This window comes from Drosophila navojoa, chromosome 4 (assembly GCF_054131105.1).
Source record: "Drosophila navojoa isolate 15081-1374.11 chromosome 4, UAZ_NAV_1.0, whole genome shotgun sequence".
In the NCBI taxonomy this organism is placed as follows: Eukaryota; Metazoa; Arthropoda; class Insecta; order Diptera; family Drosophilidae; genus Drosophila; species Drosophila navojoa.
In genome coordinates this window covers 2504669-2522554 of record NC_142892.1, presented here as the reverse complement: position 1 = coordinate 2522554, position 17886 = coordinate 2504669, and the positions used below count along the sequence as shown (strand labels likewise).

Here is a 17886-nt window from a genome sequence, read left to right as displayed (position 1 = left end):
TGCCGCAAAAAGGGATAGCCGATATCAAGCAGACGACTGCGCTCGGCCTCTCCTGCTTGCACACGCTCGTTCGTTTCTGTGTGTGTGTGTGAGTGAGTGTGCTTGTGTGCGTGTGCAGCAGACGCATTGAAACAAAATACCGAAATTCTATGCGTGACCTTGAAAAGTATTCCTTGCTTGCTGCTGCTGTTGTTGTTGTTGTTGTTGTTGTTTTTGCCGGTCTGCGTCGGTGGTTGTTTGTGTTGCTGTTGCGGCTGCTTCTGCTGCTGCTGCTGCTGCTGCGGCGGCTGCTGCTGCTGTCTGGTGTTTGTCGTCGCCGTCGCCGTCGCCGACATCGTCGTTGATTTTGTTGTTGCTGCCGTCTGCATTTTCCTTGTTGTCTGCGCACAATTTGTGTTGTTGCTGTTGCTTCGTCTTCTTCTGGCTGCGTTTTAGCTTCTTTTTTTTTGTTTTTGTTTTTCGTATGTTTGAAGTTGGCTTTTTTTATTGAACGCGCCAAAAAAATTGTAAAGGCAAATGCGACTTTGACGTCCGCCTCTCACGACTCGTCGCTGTCTGCATGGCTGTGTGTGAGTGTGTGTGTGTGTATGTGTGTGTGCGTCTGCAACTGTGTGTATGAGTGTGAGTTGGCTGCATTTTGACGTCAGACGCCTAGGGACTATGGCGGGGGCCAGCAGCCGCACAGCCCAGACATGCAAAATAAAACAGACGAAAACAAGTACGAATCAAGTTTGCTAACAAGTGTGATCGACGAGCAGATACTCTGTAAGGTGGTCATGTTTGTATAGTGTATTCTGATATAAATTAATTTTTAGATCACGAAGAAAGTAGAGAATGACGGAAAGTGATAATAGAAGACGGAAATAAGCTTAGCTAAAATCATGCAAATTTTGAAGAAATACTTAAAAATTGTATTCTTGAAGAAGAACTGATTAGTCTGTGATGTTCTCGATCCATATAGCCCTTTGTACAATTGTAATTGTTGCAGGGTATCATGATGAAAGGGTTCCCAATAGGAAAAACGTTTCGTTTGCATTTTATGGAATTCTTCTTTTATTTAGTTTCAAGGTACGTTAAAGCACCAGGTATTTAACTAGTGTAAGATTGAGATTGTGATTTATAATTCGAATGCAACTGATAGAGAAAACATAATAATTTATTTATGCTATTAATGATCGATAAATATCTCTAGATATTAGAGATGCTATGCGAAAAACTAGATAAATTTTTTGTGATCTCTATAGAATAGAAGAGACTAAAAAATGACTAAATGTTTACGTTCGATTAATATGCATAATAAATACCAATCTGATTTAATGGACATACTTTAAGCACTAATGATCCATCAATATGTTAAAGGCAATCTCTCGATAATATAACTACTTACAGCAATAATAATGCCAATGATTAAAGAGCTACCCATACTTTATCGATATCGACTGCAGCAGGAGCTTAATATATCGATTAATAACAATATGCTCGGGCAATGCATCTGGCAATTGCAATCAATTTTGAGCTGATAGGCCGATATTGCAGATATGCAATCATTACGTTTAATAAATGCCAAAAGGTTGTTATTAGTTATGGCTCCTCTGGAGCTGCACTTATTCTAATTGGCGGCCATTAAGAGAACAGCGCACAGAGCTGCGCTGGCTGGCCCAAGTCGAAGTCGAAGTCGAAGTCGGGGGAAAATTATGAGCAACCTGTTTTCAGTTTGCAAAAATCCTTGTAATGACTTCTCATCTAAATATGGATGCATGCCCAGTAGCTGGTCTCCGCTCCGAATCGGATTCGCAATCAGGGGCAAAGACAACGCGATGCAACGCGGCTACCGCGCGGCTTGTTTATAATTAGCATTTTTGCCGATTGCCAGCCGCTTGATAAGCCATTGTGTGAGACAAAATGCAAGATTTATAGCGACAGGATATTGAGAGATTCTTTGGCCAGGCCAAAAGCTGGACACCGGCTCGGCCCCAGCGACAGAGACTGTCTTCTCAGCGAGACAGATGCAACATCCTGTCCATAACTCTGGCTGCTGTTGCGGCTGTCGCTGAAATTGCATTCGCATTCGCATTCGCATTGGCATTGGCTTTACCATGTCCGTCTGGCTGTATGTCTGTCCCTTTGTCCCTCCGTCTGTCTGCCAGTTGGGGCGTCACTGTTTGCTCCACATGTTGCACGTCCATGTCTGACTCTCCTCTTTTTCTGTCTCTCGACTAGCTGTTCTCTCGCTCTCTCTCTCTCTCTCTCTCTCTCTGTCTCTCTCTGTTTTACAAATGCACATAAATTTTAATGTAATCACATTCACAGTCCGACTTGGCCATAGCCCATAGCTTGACCGTCGCTGTTGTGGCCAGCTGCAAGTGATGACAGCTTGAAATGTTAGCCGTAAAAAGGCTAGATCTAGCTGGAAAACACATTTTTAATTTCTTATATTAAAAATAGATTAAATTTATGTTACCATAAGAAATTACTTTAAGGCTAATATTTTGTTATAGTGTTGGAAAACGTCGAAATGTATATTGATTTAACATTAATAATGAATTAAAAATTGTATTATAACGTGTACATAAATAGATCTCAGGGTTTGGTTTAGTTTTAGCTTGAAAAAAGCTAGGATCCTGCAATAGCTAGCTAGTTTCGCAGCACTGTCCTCTGCAGCTCTGTTGACTGTGCTGCAACGCATTCAGGGATTTTGCAACATTTCATTCAATTTAATTCGAGTTGAATGCCGTCGTCGTTGTCGACGTCGACGTCGACGTCGTCGTCGTTGTCGTCGTTCGATTGTTGGAGCTCCGGCGTTTTGATTTGGCTGCCCCTGTCTGAGTCGAGCGTCTGCTGCATGCAGCCGGCTGCAGTTGGGTCGCAGGGGGGGGGCTAGTCGTAGCTGCAGGTACAGAGAGTCTGTGAGCTGGAGTCAGACTTGGAGTTGGCATTGGAGTCGGAGTCGGAGTCAGAGCCAGAGCCAGTTCGGTTTGCCTGTCAGTTGGTCTGTCTGCGCGCTGGCTCTTTATCCAGGCGCTCGCTATTTATTTCGCATTCGCAATGACAGCGAAGGGTTTGCTGCGCCCCTCCCACTAATCCCCCTTTCGCCCTGCACTAGGCACATAATTAAGTATGGTTTCTTTTTGTTGGCCAAAAAAAAGTTGACGTGTGGAAAAGGCGAAACGCAAAACGCAAAACTTTTTGTGCCAACTCATGGCCCCAGAACTTGGCAGACAAGTAGTAGCTGAGTGCGACACTTTTCTAGAACGCATTAAGGACATTGTCGGCGGCTAGTTTCAGAGTGGCGCCAAAAAGTAGGCAGCTAACCGGGCCCCCAGCCTCCAGCACCAGCGCGCACCTACTGCCGCCGGAGTGCCTTTATTTATGCACTTTACTGACGCGTCGCCCAAGTCCGTTGCCTGTCGCCTCGCTGAGCATCAGCCTGACCAAAAGGCAAACACTCACACACACTTGCTTGAAATTTCATTGGCAAACTTTCGGTCGAGAGGGCTGTAATCGAACTGAGGAGCTGCTACCATCAGAGTGAACGACGAGCTAATCCGACAGACTACTACAGATATTAGAATTTTATAGGCATATGCATGGACTCTATATGGTTGCATTTGGAATGTTATGAAGGACACTTTGTATATAAATAATAATCGAGTGTTATCGATAACCTGAATTATGCCATAAAATTGTGTATGAGCTGATAAAATATATCGATAAGTATAGAAATATGTTTGTATGTAGCCTATAGATGAAAAGTAGATCTAACCTATGCCTATAAACATATTTCCTCTAGCCTGTTACATAACTGTTCACCAGTCCATAATACCCACCTGTATACCATTTCTACTACAGTAAGGAGTATAGCAGGCGCTACGTCATTGGCTGGCCTGCAACGTCCACTCCCCTGCCGCTGCTCAGCGACCCAAAAGTTTTGCCTTTTTTGGCTTTGAAAATTTGATTTAGAAAATGCGTGTGCGGCTGTCTCTTAGCTGTCTATCGTCTGGGCTTTTCATTTGGCTATTCAATTTTTATTATTTTTTCTCGCCCTGCCCTCCCCTTTCCCGGCGCTCTCGACGGTCAGAAATTAATCAAGATATTAACAACCCTGCGAGCGAAACAAATTTCTGACTGTCTGAATGAAAATGGAAAAAAAGGGTTTTTTGGCCAAGGTCAGAATTGAGTTATGAATTATTGAATACGTTTGACGCATGGCATTTGAATTCATTTAGAACGCGGTAACAGGCAACCTGTTGAGAATGTGATAGAGTGAGAGCATTCGATGGAGAGGGGGGAAGAGATAGAGGAAGGTAACTGTTCATTAGCCGACTATAGGAGGTGGCTAGCCATAGCCAAAGCTGCATCAAAGGCAGCTGCTCGTCTGCTTCCACTGATTGGTTGCCAGTTAACGCCTTTCAAACACACACACACACACGCAATCAATGCTGTGTTGATTATGCAATAATACAAAAAAGAAATTCGCAGACACAGCCAGACACAAAAACTTAAAAGAAGAGTGGAGAGGAGAGGAGAGGCTAAACCTTTTGCTCCCTCGACCCGAATTGCAGGCAGAAACTGTTTGCGATTTTGTCTCGACGTAAACGCATGAAATGCTCGCCCACTCAAAGGGTCGGGCAGACAGACACACGTGTAAGGCTGGGGATCGGGCTGGTCGCATGTGCATCAGACAATGGAGTGTGAGAAGTCTCAATCTCGCTCTCGCATTCTCCCCCATGACTCTCTCTCTCTCTGTCTCTCTCTCTCTGTCTCTCACAGCGTGCTCCTTTGTGCAGGCAACAGAAAATAAAGTTTATGACTTTGACTGCCGATGGCGACGCCGCCGCTGCTGCTGCTGCTGCTACCAGTGGTGCTGCTGTCTGCACCGGCGACGACGTTGGCGGCGTCTATTATTGTCGATTTTGCATTGTTGCCTGGCACTTGAGGCTGCGCACAGTGGAGCAAGCTAGCCCAAAAGTGGACACCCCCTCAGACAAAGTATGCAGCTCGAACTAAAGAAGTTCTAGCTTTCTAGCCAACAACTTATAATAACTAGAGAACTAGTTCATTTGCATTCTTAGACCACATAGTGGAACAAAACAAAGCTTAAAAGCTGGCAAGTTCGTCAAGTAAATACGCAAATTGTTTAGCTATTTAGTTTCCACTCAGGCATGGAACTAGTTCTATTGCTCAGCTCTTGTTGGTTATTCAATTATTCATGACATTAGTTAAGACAAACTTTCTACCTGTTGAGTAGCGTATAATTTCCACTGCCTCAACATTCGACCCGTTTTGACAGCTGGCTTTTACACAGCCATCAGAAACACGTGTGCTACAAATTACCATGTACTTAGGTACAGATATGCAAATTTACCTCTATTTATGTTCAGGCATCTGTGAAGGAATATTTTAGCTATTAATCAAATAGAGTCTGAATGCTCTGTGCATCACATTTATGATGACATTAAGGCGGTGGTGTTAAGCCACAGCTTGGATGGCTACATGTGAGGCACACTTACTAGTTCCTAGTTCCGGCAAACATATTTATCATTCTTTGTGATTTCTAGACATGTTCATGTCAACTCTTGTAACCAGATGAACATTTACTAGTTCCTATCTAAGGCACATATATTAGTTCACATTTATGAGTACCAAATGGAACTAGTTCTTTTGATGATTAGTTACGGATTCTCCTAAATATATTAAAATACAGTCAAGTATTAAATTTTTTCACCTTGAGTATTTCTCAGATGCAATTTTCGCTCAAAGTAAATGGTTCCTGGTTGCAAATGAACTAATTTACAGAATTTATTCAATTGAACAATTTGTCAGTCTAGTTCTGGGTTTACTGGCAATCATTACTTTGAGATCATTTTAAGTTTGTTTCTTTAATATGGATAATTCCTTGTTCCTGGCTCACTCTTCTGCATTAAAATAAACGAACTACAAGTGGAACTACTTACTTGTTCCTAGTTCGATTCAACTCATTCACTGTCAACTGGTTCTTTAGCCTATTTTCGGTGCCAACTCCTTTGCTAACTGTAAACAAACTAATTGTATAATAGTAATTCGCACTCTGGCGCACTCTAGCGGCAACATGAGCAAACATGCACACGGGGAGCACTAGAGCCAGCCAGCCACCCACCGATTGAGCCTCCTTTGCCGACGGGCACTCTAAATACACGAGACACGAGACGACAAACAAAGCCAAAAGGCGTTGCGAAACTTTAGCGCGTCATTCATCCTCATCCAGTCCAAATATTGCACCCTCGAGCAAATGCACACCCAGACAGACGAGCACACACACACACACACACATAAATACATATACATATGTATATATTTCTATATATGTATGTATGTACTGAAATACACACATTTATAGCACGAAAATTAAGTGAAGCGTAAGCTGAAATGCACTCCCACTCGTCGTCAGCCCGCCGCAGCGAATTTCTTCGTCCGCCCGCCGTGCGCCCGACGCACTCCGTCTGGCTCAATGTCTGGCACTTGCCGCATGGCTCTCTCTCCCTCTGTCTCTCTCCCCTCTCTATGTGTGTGTGTGTGCTGCTTAACCTTGAAAAACGAACAAGTCCAGTCGCAGTCGCAGTCGCAGTCGACACACCTTCACCCCTGCACGCCCGACTGACAGTTGACTGGCGGCGAAGCCGGCAATGATTTTTCGTCCTCGTCGTAAAATGAATTTTACGAAATATTCGCCGCCTGCTTTAATACCCCGTACACTTAGTGTAGAGAAGAGGTATATCTGTTGTAGACTTTTTAGAAACTGAAAAATGTTTTTGAAATATACATATATATTTCTATATCATTGACGAGTTTACCATTTTATATCAAGAGATCTAGCAGAATATATGATAGCTTAGCCTAGTAACAAGACTCATTAACACTCTGTTTTACTCTCTTAGTTGGTAGGACTCTGCGTAGCTTTACAGCTTTACTTTCATCTAATTGATAGCCCAGCTGTTCTGCAAAATATATCTTCTACGATTCTACCCTAAACAGCGTATCTCGCTGTCTATTCCTGCCTCTTGCATGCTCGTTTCCTCTTGTTATTGTGTACTAAAATTTTAGAAGAAGCAGCTCAGAGTAGAAGAAACTGCCAGCAGCAGTCGGAGATCCAAAAAAGATACACGCGAGGCGCTTGAATTGAATAACTTTTTTTTGTGTGCTTTATTTTCGGGTTGGAGGCCTTTGCGTAAGTGCCACCCTAAAAACTCAGAGGCCTGGCCAGCCCTAGGCCCCAAAGCGAGTTGTCTGCGAGAAAAGGGTTTTTTTCGCCCACATTATTATTATAGCAAATACACTGGAGTCCAGGATATGGCAGGCTGGCAGCTCGGCTGGCAGGCTTCAAGTCCAAAGTTAAAATGAATTACAAACACTTTTTGTTGTCCTTGAAAGCGCGTCCAGGAGCTGTATATATACAAATATATATTTACATTTATATATATATATATTGTATATACATACATACGTACAGCTTGTGCGGAAATGTGAAAGGTTGACTTGTGTAAAAGGTGCCCAGCACGCGGTTTATTTATGAGTTTTGTCTTGTCTGTCCATCCATCCATCTGTCTGTCTCGCTGTCTGTCCATCTGTCCGTCTGTCCGTCTGCTCGTCCATCTGTCTTCAGTCTCAAGACATTCGCAAACGTCTCTCAATGAGTCCACACGTTCAGGTCCGGGGCCCACGTCAAAGCTATGTCTGGCTGTCGCCGTTCCTTGGCGAATGCATCAATAATGCTACAGCGCATCAACTTTTGCTTCTTCTTCTGCTTGTTATACTCGTCGTGCTCAAGTTGAGAGGAGTATATGAGTTTGCGTATGAAGCAAACATTTATGAAGGCTTCAAGATTTGGAATTTTATATACATGTCTGATAGGAGCGAGGTTGTTCTTCTTTGTTGAAGCTTTTCAATTTGAAGCAATATCTCTTTAAATTATAATGCTAAACCTATTGAAAGCTTTTGCTATAGAGATCGGAGAAACTTTTTCATATTACAGTAGAGCTCAAGCACTAACTTTAAAAGGGCTGAAGATGAGTTTTTGATCTTGATGATCTCACGACTTTCTCGACAGAAATAAAACAAATTTTATTTCCATAAGGAATTATCTTCTGAAGAGAAGATATTCTAGTTAGAGATCTTCTCTGGAAAAGGAATACTTAAAGACTTTCTTTGATTAAACAGCAAAGACAGAGATTCTACAGTTAAGGAAAATGAATAACGAGAAGGCTTTCTCTACTCAAAGAGAATATTTTAATATATTTAACGGCATTATCTCAACAGCAAATACTGAAAACGTTCTAAAGAATATTGCAAGACCTCAACTCGATCTGTTTTCAACTCTCCCAACTTTAATTTCTTTTGGAAACATGAGCGAGTATTACGCTGCTAGTTGACACCCGAGTGCAATGTTTTTACTGGTTGTTGTTGTAGTTATTGTTGTTGCTGTAGCTGCAATTGTCTGGCCCGGGGTCCATCTGTGCCGCTTCATTTGGTCGTCGTCGTCGTCGTCGTCGTCGCCGACGCCGCTCAAATTAATGAAAACTAATGCGACACTGAGAAATTGATGATTGCCTCCGTCGCCGCAGTCGCCGTCGCGCCGCTGCCTGTCTGTGCATCATCTGATGAAGCAATGCCGCTCTGCTCTCCGCTCCGCTCCGGTCCGGCCGTCGCAGCTCGCGGCTCAACTCGCCTCAACTGCTGATGGCCATGGACATTAAAATGACTGCGTCTGCGCTCGCCATGCACTTTGGGGTCGGTTGCGGGCTGCAATCAACGACAGACGACAGTCGACAGTCGGCAGTTGAGAGTCGCGAGAGTCGTGAGTCGAGAGTGGAGCGTGGAGTGTGGAGCGTGGAGCGTGGAGAGTCGTGGACAACACAGCCAACCAAGTTCCAGACTGATTGATGCCGCCAATAAAATTAGCTGGGAATTGTATGCTTTCGATTTCGTATGCCTGCCCAACAATTCGCCAAAGTCGACGCAGCTCAGATAGCATCTGATCACAAATATTTGTTTCTTGTTTTGGGCACTTTGGGCTTTTGTATTCAGCAATATTTGAAACTAACTAAATAGCCGAGGCCGAGGCGGGGGGCGTTGCGGTGCGTCTATAAACTAAGTTGTCTAGACAGTTTATGATCTTACAGATTGCTCTTGTAGCTAAATAAAATCGAAAAGTTTCTTTTTAGAGCCAAAAACTTTGAATATTTAACGGCATTATCTCAAGTTTTTGGCAAGCATGGGTTAATAGTTGCACAAGTCAATATAAGATAGGCCTTTCAGATTTCAACTTAATTTATTTAAATGAGGTATAGCAAAATCAAATATTGCCTTTCTTTAAGCCCTTTTGAGGCCTGACCAAGGCAAAGTTCATAAGTTGCTTGCCAATGGCAAATTTCGATTTTCTCTTTAAACAGACTATTTAAGCTTTTGATTAGGCTGCCTGGAGAAAGGTGACCATGACTATTTGAAGACAGCGCAAGTCATTAGCGAGCAGTGGGAAAGCCGAGTTTCACATATTTTCAGTTTGAAGAAATGCTTTTGGTATTGAGCTATGAATATTGTAAGAGGGGACTATATAGTCCATTTGGCTAGATATGGACTGATCTTAGATGGAAATTATAGATAAATAGGCGTGCATACATTAAAGAGCTATATATTATTATTATATTTATATGGGCATAAGCCTTTCATGTTAGGCATCTAGATTTAGACTTCTCCAATGTCTGGACGTCGTTCACACATTGGATCCAGTTGCATCCAAATATTTATTATAGTAGCTGTATTTTTCAGTTGGCAACAAAAATCATTCAATTTCTTTTTAACCAAGAAAAAGGCATCAAAATTCACACGAAACAGTTAGAAATCGTATTGATTGTAAGTCTGACTTTGATTTGCACTTAACAGCCCAGATCTTTGCATTTACAATTATAGATTCCCCTTTCTGTGCCCAGAACTGAAGCTCACACACTTAGACCTATTTGCCTATTGAAAATGTAAATATAGCTCTCGCTTGAGTCGGCTTTAGTCACCTGTAAACAATATTTTCGTTCAGACTTCCTGTAAACAAAGATTCAGATTTCGATTTATTACATCAGCTTTGGCGTTTCGACTGTTTCGCTTTCGTCACTGGCGTTAATTTGTTACAGAGGATTGCCTATATATATGTATATGTATATGTATATCAGCTGAGCTCTCATTTCCATTGAAATCGTACCTCTCCAACGATGTAGCCGAGTGTTTGGCTAATATTCTCATTGGTTAACCGTCTGGCTGGTTGCTTATCTGGCCCACAATTATTTGCCATGGGAAAACGAGGGCCTATTCATTGGAATTTTTTACTGTGCTTTTTATTTGACTTATGACGAGAGCTGTGTGTGTGTGTGTGTGTTTTTTTTTTACAGTATGTGGGTTGGTTGGCGCGCTCGCAGTTCGCCTCACTCGTTTGCGTCGTTGTTTCGCTTAACTTTTTCATTGCCAGACAGTGCGCAAACATTTGCAAGTATTAATTAACGCTTTGTTGAAGTTTGCGCTTCGATGTCGCCGACAGGGCGACATGGTTTGCTATGTCTACACACTCGACGTTTTTTTTTTTCGCTTTTTTTCGAATATTACGTAGCCGCACCGCTTTGCCGCCATTCGAGAGTAAGAGAGGGGGTTTAGACAGATTTGAGACTTGAAGTTATTCCCGTCGCTCACTCAATTATTCAGGCATAATAAGCAAATTGTTTTAATATGCATAAATATCTTGTACGCCATTTGGCAAACAAGTCAAAAACTGCCAGACAAGCTGGCAGGCGAGACAGCAGCGACGCTGGGGATGCGGGGCGAACAGGGGTTGGCCTTCAAGGTGTGCTTACATATATTTAACCTTCAAGATCCACAGACTAAACATGCCAACGGCAAGCCCAGCGACAAACATTTGTCCCAGGCAGCTTGGCTGACTTTTCGAATACCCCACAGCTGGCAGGCAGGCAGGCAGGCAGGACTCGGCCGGTGCTGTTGAAATGGCCCGAAATGGCCCGAAATGGCCAACCATGTAGCGCAGTGTAGTCTGTCTCATTTGCCTCGGTACTTCCACAAAATTACGTTACGTGCGTGTTCTGTCTGTGTGGCATACAGAAGCGAGGGGGCGTGCACAGTGGCTGCGGCGGTTGCGGATGGCCCTGAACAGGGGAGCAACAAATAAAAGCTCAGGCCACAGCGCAGAGGGAGCAGATAGCGAACTACGCATAAGCGAGACCGAAGGATATGCGTTGCAAAAACCACATGGCAGTTAGCTGGGAAGGATTAGCGAAAAGTGGGCTACGACAAGGGGTTAGCTGGACTAAAGAATACCCTGGCTGCAATAAATTAATTGCTTGGAGCAAGGAATAGGAATGAGAAGGAATTTGCGAGTTTTATTTATTGAATATTTTAAAAATAATCAAGCTGAAACATGGCAAACCCATTCATTAGTTAAAGACTTGCCTAATATCTTAGTTGTATGTATAATACACATAATAAATATATTTAACATAGACATTGAGCCCTTGATAGGATTTGTATCTATGAATCGACTAAAATATCTACTAGAAATCTAAGAGCTAAATTGAATATGTTTTTCTATTTTTTTTTTAACGATTCCCACACAAAACCAGGAAATACATATTTATTTAATAACTCAACTAAAGAGATAAAATGTCGTCTCAGCTAGCGATAGCCCGATAATCTTGCAAATCATTCAATAAACCGCAGAATTTCTTTAAGAATTCCAATCCCAACTCTGATTGATAACAAATGAGGAAAACTTTTCTAGCCCTTAAGAGAGCAAATCACTTGAAGCCAACTTGATTCATTTCAAATTTGTTTTACCAGCTCTCCCAGGCGCTGGGCAAATAATGATCTGCTCTGGGGTCAGCCGAGCTGAGTTCTGAAAACCTCTTGAACCACTTTGGCGGGCTACAGGGTATAGTAAAAAGGAAAAAGGAATAAGCCAGTAGCTATTAAAGCTGACGCAGGCGAGGCTGGGCACAGGCAAGGGGTAGCGGGACGCGTACGCCGTCTGTGGCACGTTACGTATACGCACATGCAAACATGCACAACGTAATGCGAGCTCAAGGACACGAGCCAAATCAAACAAGTAAAAGGGAGCAACAAAAAAATGTAAAAAAAAGAACAGGGAAAAAAAGAATGTGCTGCCTACGCATATTTACGCATACATAAGCATTCGCATTAAGTCGTGTGCTATGCGGCGTATACGTAATGCCGGCAAAATAAAGCATACGCCGTGTTGCCAGCCGCTCGACGTAGGCGTCGGAAGTAGGCAACCGAAAGGAAGTAGAGACAACAATTTTTGTGCGCACCTCACATTATGCTATGTAAACAGTGTCTCTATCTCTGTGTGTTTGTGTGTGTGTGTGTGTGCGTCGAAGTTCTATTTATTTAATATACAAATATGACAGTAAATGTGTGTGACGACAGCTTAGACATTTATGCGCAGTTAAGCTGATTGAAGATTGTGCGATTTCATTTTTTAAGGCCTGGCTAATATAAACATTAGCAGCTTGCGTTGCCGTATAAATTATGGTCTTAAGCTGACGCATGATTTATTTATATATATATGTATATAGGTTTTTTCTTTTTTTTATCAGAGTGGACTTTAAACGCTTGAAACATACACTTAATGAATATTTAAATTAAAAGCTGTCTGCATTATGTCGGCAGCTCTTATTTGTGTAAGCTTTTTCAGTTATCTTTAAGGTTCGCTAGAGAATGAATTTTATAGATTTAAAGTAAAAATTGGATTTGTTGAGGCAGGAAAGGAAATTAGACACTGTGACTAGGGAAAGTAGGGAAGAGAAAATGAAAGACTATGGAGTATCTATGGATTGATTGAGATGTGAAAGGATTTGAGGATTCTTTTACAAATATCAAAAAGATATATATCTTTTATTCAGCAGGTATATCAAATGAATATTAGATTATAAATAACATATATAGCCTTTAACTCAGGCTCCTAAGATACTAGTTAATATTACTTGACTTATTTCAAGCAATCTAATATCTAGGCTTTGCTGGCTGTTGCTTCTATTTCCGTTTCTTCTCATTTGCAAGTTGTGAAAAGTTTGCTCTTGAAACTTATTGCATTCTAAGTTGTGCAACTATAAGTAAAAGCAAAGTCTGTTAATGAGAAAAAATTTCGTGTGGTTGCAGGAACTTTGAAATATACTTAAAAACTATATAACTTACAACTACGATTTAAATTGCATTGCTGTGGAAGGTCTGTGACTACGACAATATTAAAGGCATTGTAGCAGAGAAGAATGCAGAGTTCTATTGAGAATTGAGCTTGTATTTGAAGTTAGTTTAACAAGCTGTAAATGACGTATGTTGTTTCTTTATTGTTCATTATATTTATTATTGCAAGACTTTTCTTTGGGGAGTTTACGTTTGTTCCTATGACGGCTTTGACTGTTCAAATAGTTTCAGCTGCTTCAACTGGCGTCATAGCTGATGCATTTATAAACTCAAATAGAGTTGGATTTAAGAGTTCTCTTTTAACTATATATATATAACATCTGTGTAAGCATTTAAAAGTGAATAGAACTGCTATTCCCAGCTTATTTTCTCTGAGTTTCATAAGAAAACTGACTTTATTGCAGTACACAAAGAGCAATTTTTGAGAGTGTGCTAACATGAATGCTCTTAGTTACTTTCTACTACTATCTACTACTATCTACTACTATCTATCCTCCTCTTTCTTACATTTCAGCAATTCGAATGCCTTAAGATTAAATATTCATCAATTTTTGCTCATGACTCATGCATACATCAATCCCATGTCTGCTAGGCCCTACATATTGAGGGCAAAATACTATATTTAATGCTCATACGCAATATGATTAATTATGATAGTTTTATAGCTTAAATAAACGTGCCGCCGGCATTGCGAACAGTTAGATAAACAATCGGGCCGACTGATAGACAGTCTGACAGCCAGACAGGGTCATATTTGAATGCAATAATTACAATTTGTATATATTTCTCTTTATATTTTTTTTATTGTTTTATTATGCATTTTTTATTATTCATTATCAATGGGCTGACTGGCTGGCTGGCTGGCTGGTTGGCTGGGTTCGGTTGGGTCTTTACGGTCGGGTCGTTCGGGGTCTATTGAAAGTGAGTTAAATCAACTGTCGCGACATGCTTAAGCCTTAAGCAATCAGTGAATGGCGCATGTACACATGCACACGAGTCTCAGCTGCTGCGCTGCAATTAGCTTTGGCTAATCAACGGGAGAGAGTGCAACAGTGTGCGATTGTGTGTCTCTGTGTGTGTGCGTATGCGTCTACGTTTTATTGCGCCCAGCTGAGTCAGTTTGCACGCTCAGCTATGCAGTCAGTCAGTCAGTTACTCAATCGATTCGCTGGCCGATGAACTGCGCCGGCCCCAATGGATTTCTGATTGCAGTCGCTGTGTGTGTGCGTGTGTGTGTGATTGTATTGGTGTGTCTGCTTGTCTGGTTTGGTTCTGCTCTGTGCATGCCAGCTAAAGCGCACGTGTCCCATTCATCAAGCAGGCAGCTGGCCGCCATGGCGCGTGTCTTGGCCCATTTGAATGGCTTCGAGCATAGTCCAAAGTCAATTGCAACTGCACTTGGCACATAGGCACACGGCCAAGCAAACCCACAGTCGAACCTGAACCCTGAAGCCAATTCCAATCTCCAATTGGCGTTGTCCATTTCGCCTCACGCTCGTCTTATCGCCATCGATCGTTGCCCCAAAACGCACGCGCGTTGAGCTTTCGATGCGCGTTCATTGAACGCACTTTTCGGTTTCATTTTGTTGACTCGTTTGCTTATACTCTACCGTAAGGTATTTGGGCTATGCAGGAGAACTTATTATTTGGTTGAATTGTATGTATTTTTGGGAAATTATTTGTATAACTAAAAACCAAGGAATCAAAAATAAATGGTTAAAAAAAAAATAAACTCATGATGATATATTAATGCGGAAGTTCTGAACGAGTCTAGTTACCTATTATCTACTATACAAATAAGCAGTTAAACAGTATTCCTTATCATGCACAATTTAAATGGCAATTTTCATTCATAATCTCTTGATTTTTGATAATTCTACAATTATGTCATTTAAATTCCGTATAAATATGAATCGAATAATGAAGCTTGAATAGTTTGCATTGCTTTTGAGCGGGCTTATAGAGCCAGGGCAATTTAAAGCTACGCTTCATATGCGATTTCCCAGCATGTTCAAATGGTTCGTTTTGTGCTCAGCCGTGACCTTTCTGATGGTGAGTGAACTGTGCCAAATCCTTCTGTATTTAACCCCACTCTAAGACTCCATCACGCTCTGCAGTGCTCGGCTCATGTGGCATTCACAAACCTGAAATGTAACTTCACCGATAAGAGTTTTGGGGACTTTAAGTATTGCTACATCAAGGCGGTCAATCGTACCCACAAATACATCAGCATCTATGCGAAAATGGCTCCACAATCCATTAATAATGTTACGGTAAGCGGCATGCCGAGTGTCGAGAATGTAGATCTGCTCTAGATGTGTCAACTTCTCTCAAAAACAGATAAACATCAGGCCCTTCCGCAACAGCAATGGCTATAAGCCCTTTGGTGTGATCACCACCTTTGATGCGTGTCAATTTCTCAGAAAGCCGAAAAATCCGCTTTTGCTCACGTATTATAATACCTTCAAAGATCACTCCAATCTCAATCACACCTGTCCCTATGATGTGAGTAGCTAAAGTTTGTCATTTCGATAGCTAATACTGATTACGAACTTCCATTCGCTTAGCATGACATTATCATCGACAGGCTCTATACTGGCAATCAGGATCTGGCGTTTTCTAGATATCTGCTCCTACCGCATGGCGAGTATGCCATCAAAATAACATTCTTTATCTACAATTCTGAGGCGTGCAAGATTCATGTTTATTTAAGATTATCTTGAAATAATTTTAACATTTAATACATATGGAATATTTGTGAGAAAATATATAAAAACAGTTAATGTTAACTGTCACAGATCTCACTACCCAAACGCTAAATTTATTGCGCAAATTTTCATAAATAAACTCTTGATTTATGATAAGTATGTTATTATAACGTTTAAATACCGTGTAAATACGAATAATTTACATTGATTTGGAATGGGCCTATAGAGCTAGAACTTCATATGCGACTTGCCAGCATGTTCAAATGGTTCGTTTTGTGCTCAGCCGTGACCTTTCTGATGGTGAGTGAACTGTGTCTCGTCCTTCTGTAAACCCACTCTAAAACTCCATTTCGCTCTGCAGTGCTCGGCTCATGTGACATTTACGAACTTGAAATGCAGCTTCACTGATAAGAGTTTTGGGGACTTTAAGTATTGCTACATCAAGGCCGTCAATCGTACTCACAAATACATCAGCATCTATGCGAAAATGGCTCCACAATCCATTAATAATGTTACGGTAAGCGGCATGCCGAGTGTCGAGAATGTAGATCTGCTCTAGATGTGTCAACTTCTCTCAAAAACAGATAAACATCAGGGCCTTCCGCAACAGCAATGGCTATAAGCCCTTTGGTGTGATCACCACCTTTGATGCGTGTCAATTTCTCAGAAAGCCGAAAAATCCGCTTTTGCTCACGTATTATAATACCTTCAAAGATCACTCCAATCTCAATCACACCTGTCCCTATGATGTGAGTAGCTAAAGTTTGTCATTTCGATAGCTAATACTGATTACGAACTTCCATTCGCTTAGCATGACATCATCATCGACAGGCTCTACACTGGCAATCAGGATCTGGGGTTTTCTAGATATCTGCTCCTACCGCATGGCGAGTATGCCATCAAAATAACATTCTTTATCTACAATTCTGAGGCGTGCAAGATTCATGTTTATTTAAGATTATCTTGAAATAATTTGCACATTTAATACATATGGAATATTTGTGAGAAAATATATAAAAACAGTTAATGTAAACTGTCACAGACCTCACTCAATCAACCACTATAATTTATTGCGCAAATTTTCATAAATAAACTCTTGATTTATGATAAATATGTTATTATAACGTTTAAATACCGTGTAAATACGAATAATTTACATTGATTTGGAATGGACCTATAGAGTTAGAACTTCATATGCGACTTGCCAGCATGTTCAAATGGTTCGTTTTGTGCTCAGCCGTGACCTTTCTGATGGTGAGTGAACTGTGTCTCGTCCTTCTGTAAACCCACTCTAAAACTCCATTTCGCTCTGCAGTGCTCGGCTCATGTGACATTTACGAACTTGAAATGCAGCTTCACTGATAAGAGTTTTGGGGACTTTAAATATTGCTACATCAAGGCGGTAAATCGTACACAAGTACATCAACATCTATGTTAAACTGGGTTCACAATCTCTTAATAATATATCGGTAAGCGGCTTGCCGAGTGTCGAGAAAGAAGATTCTCTTTAAATGCGTCAACTTCTCTCCAAACCAGGTCAACGTCCCAGCTCTTGCGCAATAGTAATGGCTATAAGGCGTTCTTTATGCCCAATACGTTTGATGCATGCAAGTTTCTGAAAAAGCCAAATAATCCACTCTTGTTGTCGTATTATAATACCATCAGAGATCACTCCAATCTCAATCACACCTGTCCCTATGATGTGAGTAGCTAAATCGCTTCATTACGATAGCCAATACTGATTACGAACTTCCATTCGCTTAGCATGACATTATCATCGACAGGCTCTATACTGGCGATCATGAATTGAAGTTTGCCAAATATCTGCCCATACCGCATGGCGATTATGTCGTCGTAATAACATTCTTGGTCCGCATTGCTGAGGTCTGCCAGGTTAAGGTTTATGCGAGATTAATTTGACACTTTAATC

The 17886-nt window shown here is 41.4% G+C and overlaps 4 protein-coding genes and 1 long non-coding RNA gene across 5 annotated transcripts in view; 4 read left to right on the top strand and 1 right to left on the bottom strand.

The window, feature by feature from the left end:
• LOC108652498 (uncharacterized) overlaps window positions 1-17886 on the top strand; it is a 128211-nt gene that overhangs the window by 658 nt on the left and 109667 nt on the right. The gene's annotated exons all lie outside the window — the stretch shown is intronic.
• Window positions 1-17886, bottom strand: part of LOC115562318 (uncharacterized) — a 67721-nt gene that overhangs the window by 36670 nt on the left and 13165 nt on the right. The window lies entirely within an intron of this gene.
• Window positions 15073-15971, top strand: LOC149091322 (uncharacterized). Its single transcript, XM_089260304.1, has 4 exons — window positions 15073-15300; window positions 15366-15521; window positions 15589-15753; window positions 15816-15971. The coding sequence occupies exons 1-4, from the start codon at window positions 15241-15243 to the stop codon at window positions 15969-15971; spliced, it is 537 nt and encodes a 178-aa protein (XP_089116430.1). The 5' UTR covers window positions 15073-15240.
• On the top strand, window positions 16197-16923 carry LOC149091321 (uncharacterized). Its single transcript, XM_089260415.1, has 4 exons — window positions 16197-16256; window positions 16318-16473; window positions 16541-16705; window positions 16768-16923. The coding sequence occupies exons 1-4, from the start codon at window positions 16197-16199 to the stop codon at window positions 16921-16923; spliced, it is 537 nt and encodes a 178-aa protein (XP_089116541.1).
• LOC149091320 (uncharacterized) lies at window positions 17508-17876 on the top strand. Its single transcript, XR_016196665.1, has 2 exons — window positions 17508-17658; window positions 17721-17876. It is a non-coding gene; the product is annotated as an uncharacterized LOC149091320 (long non-coding RNA).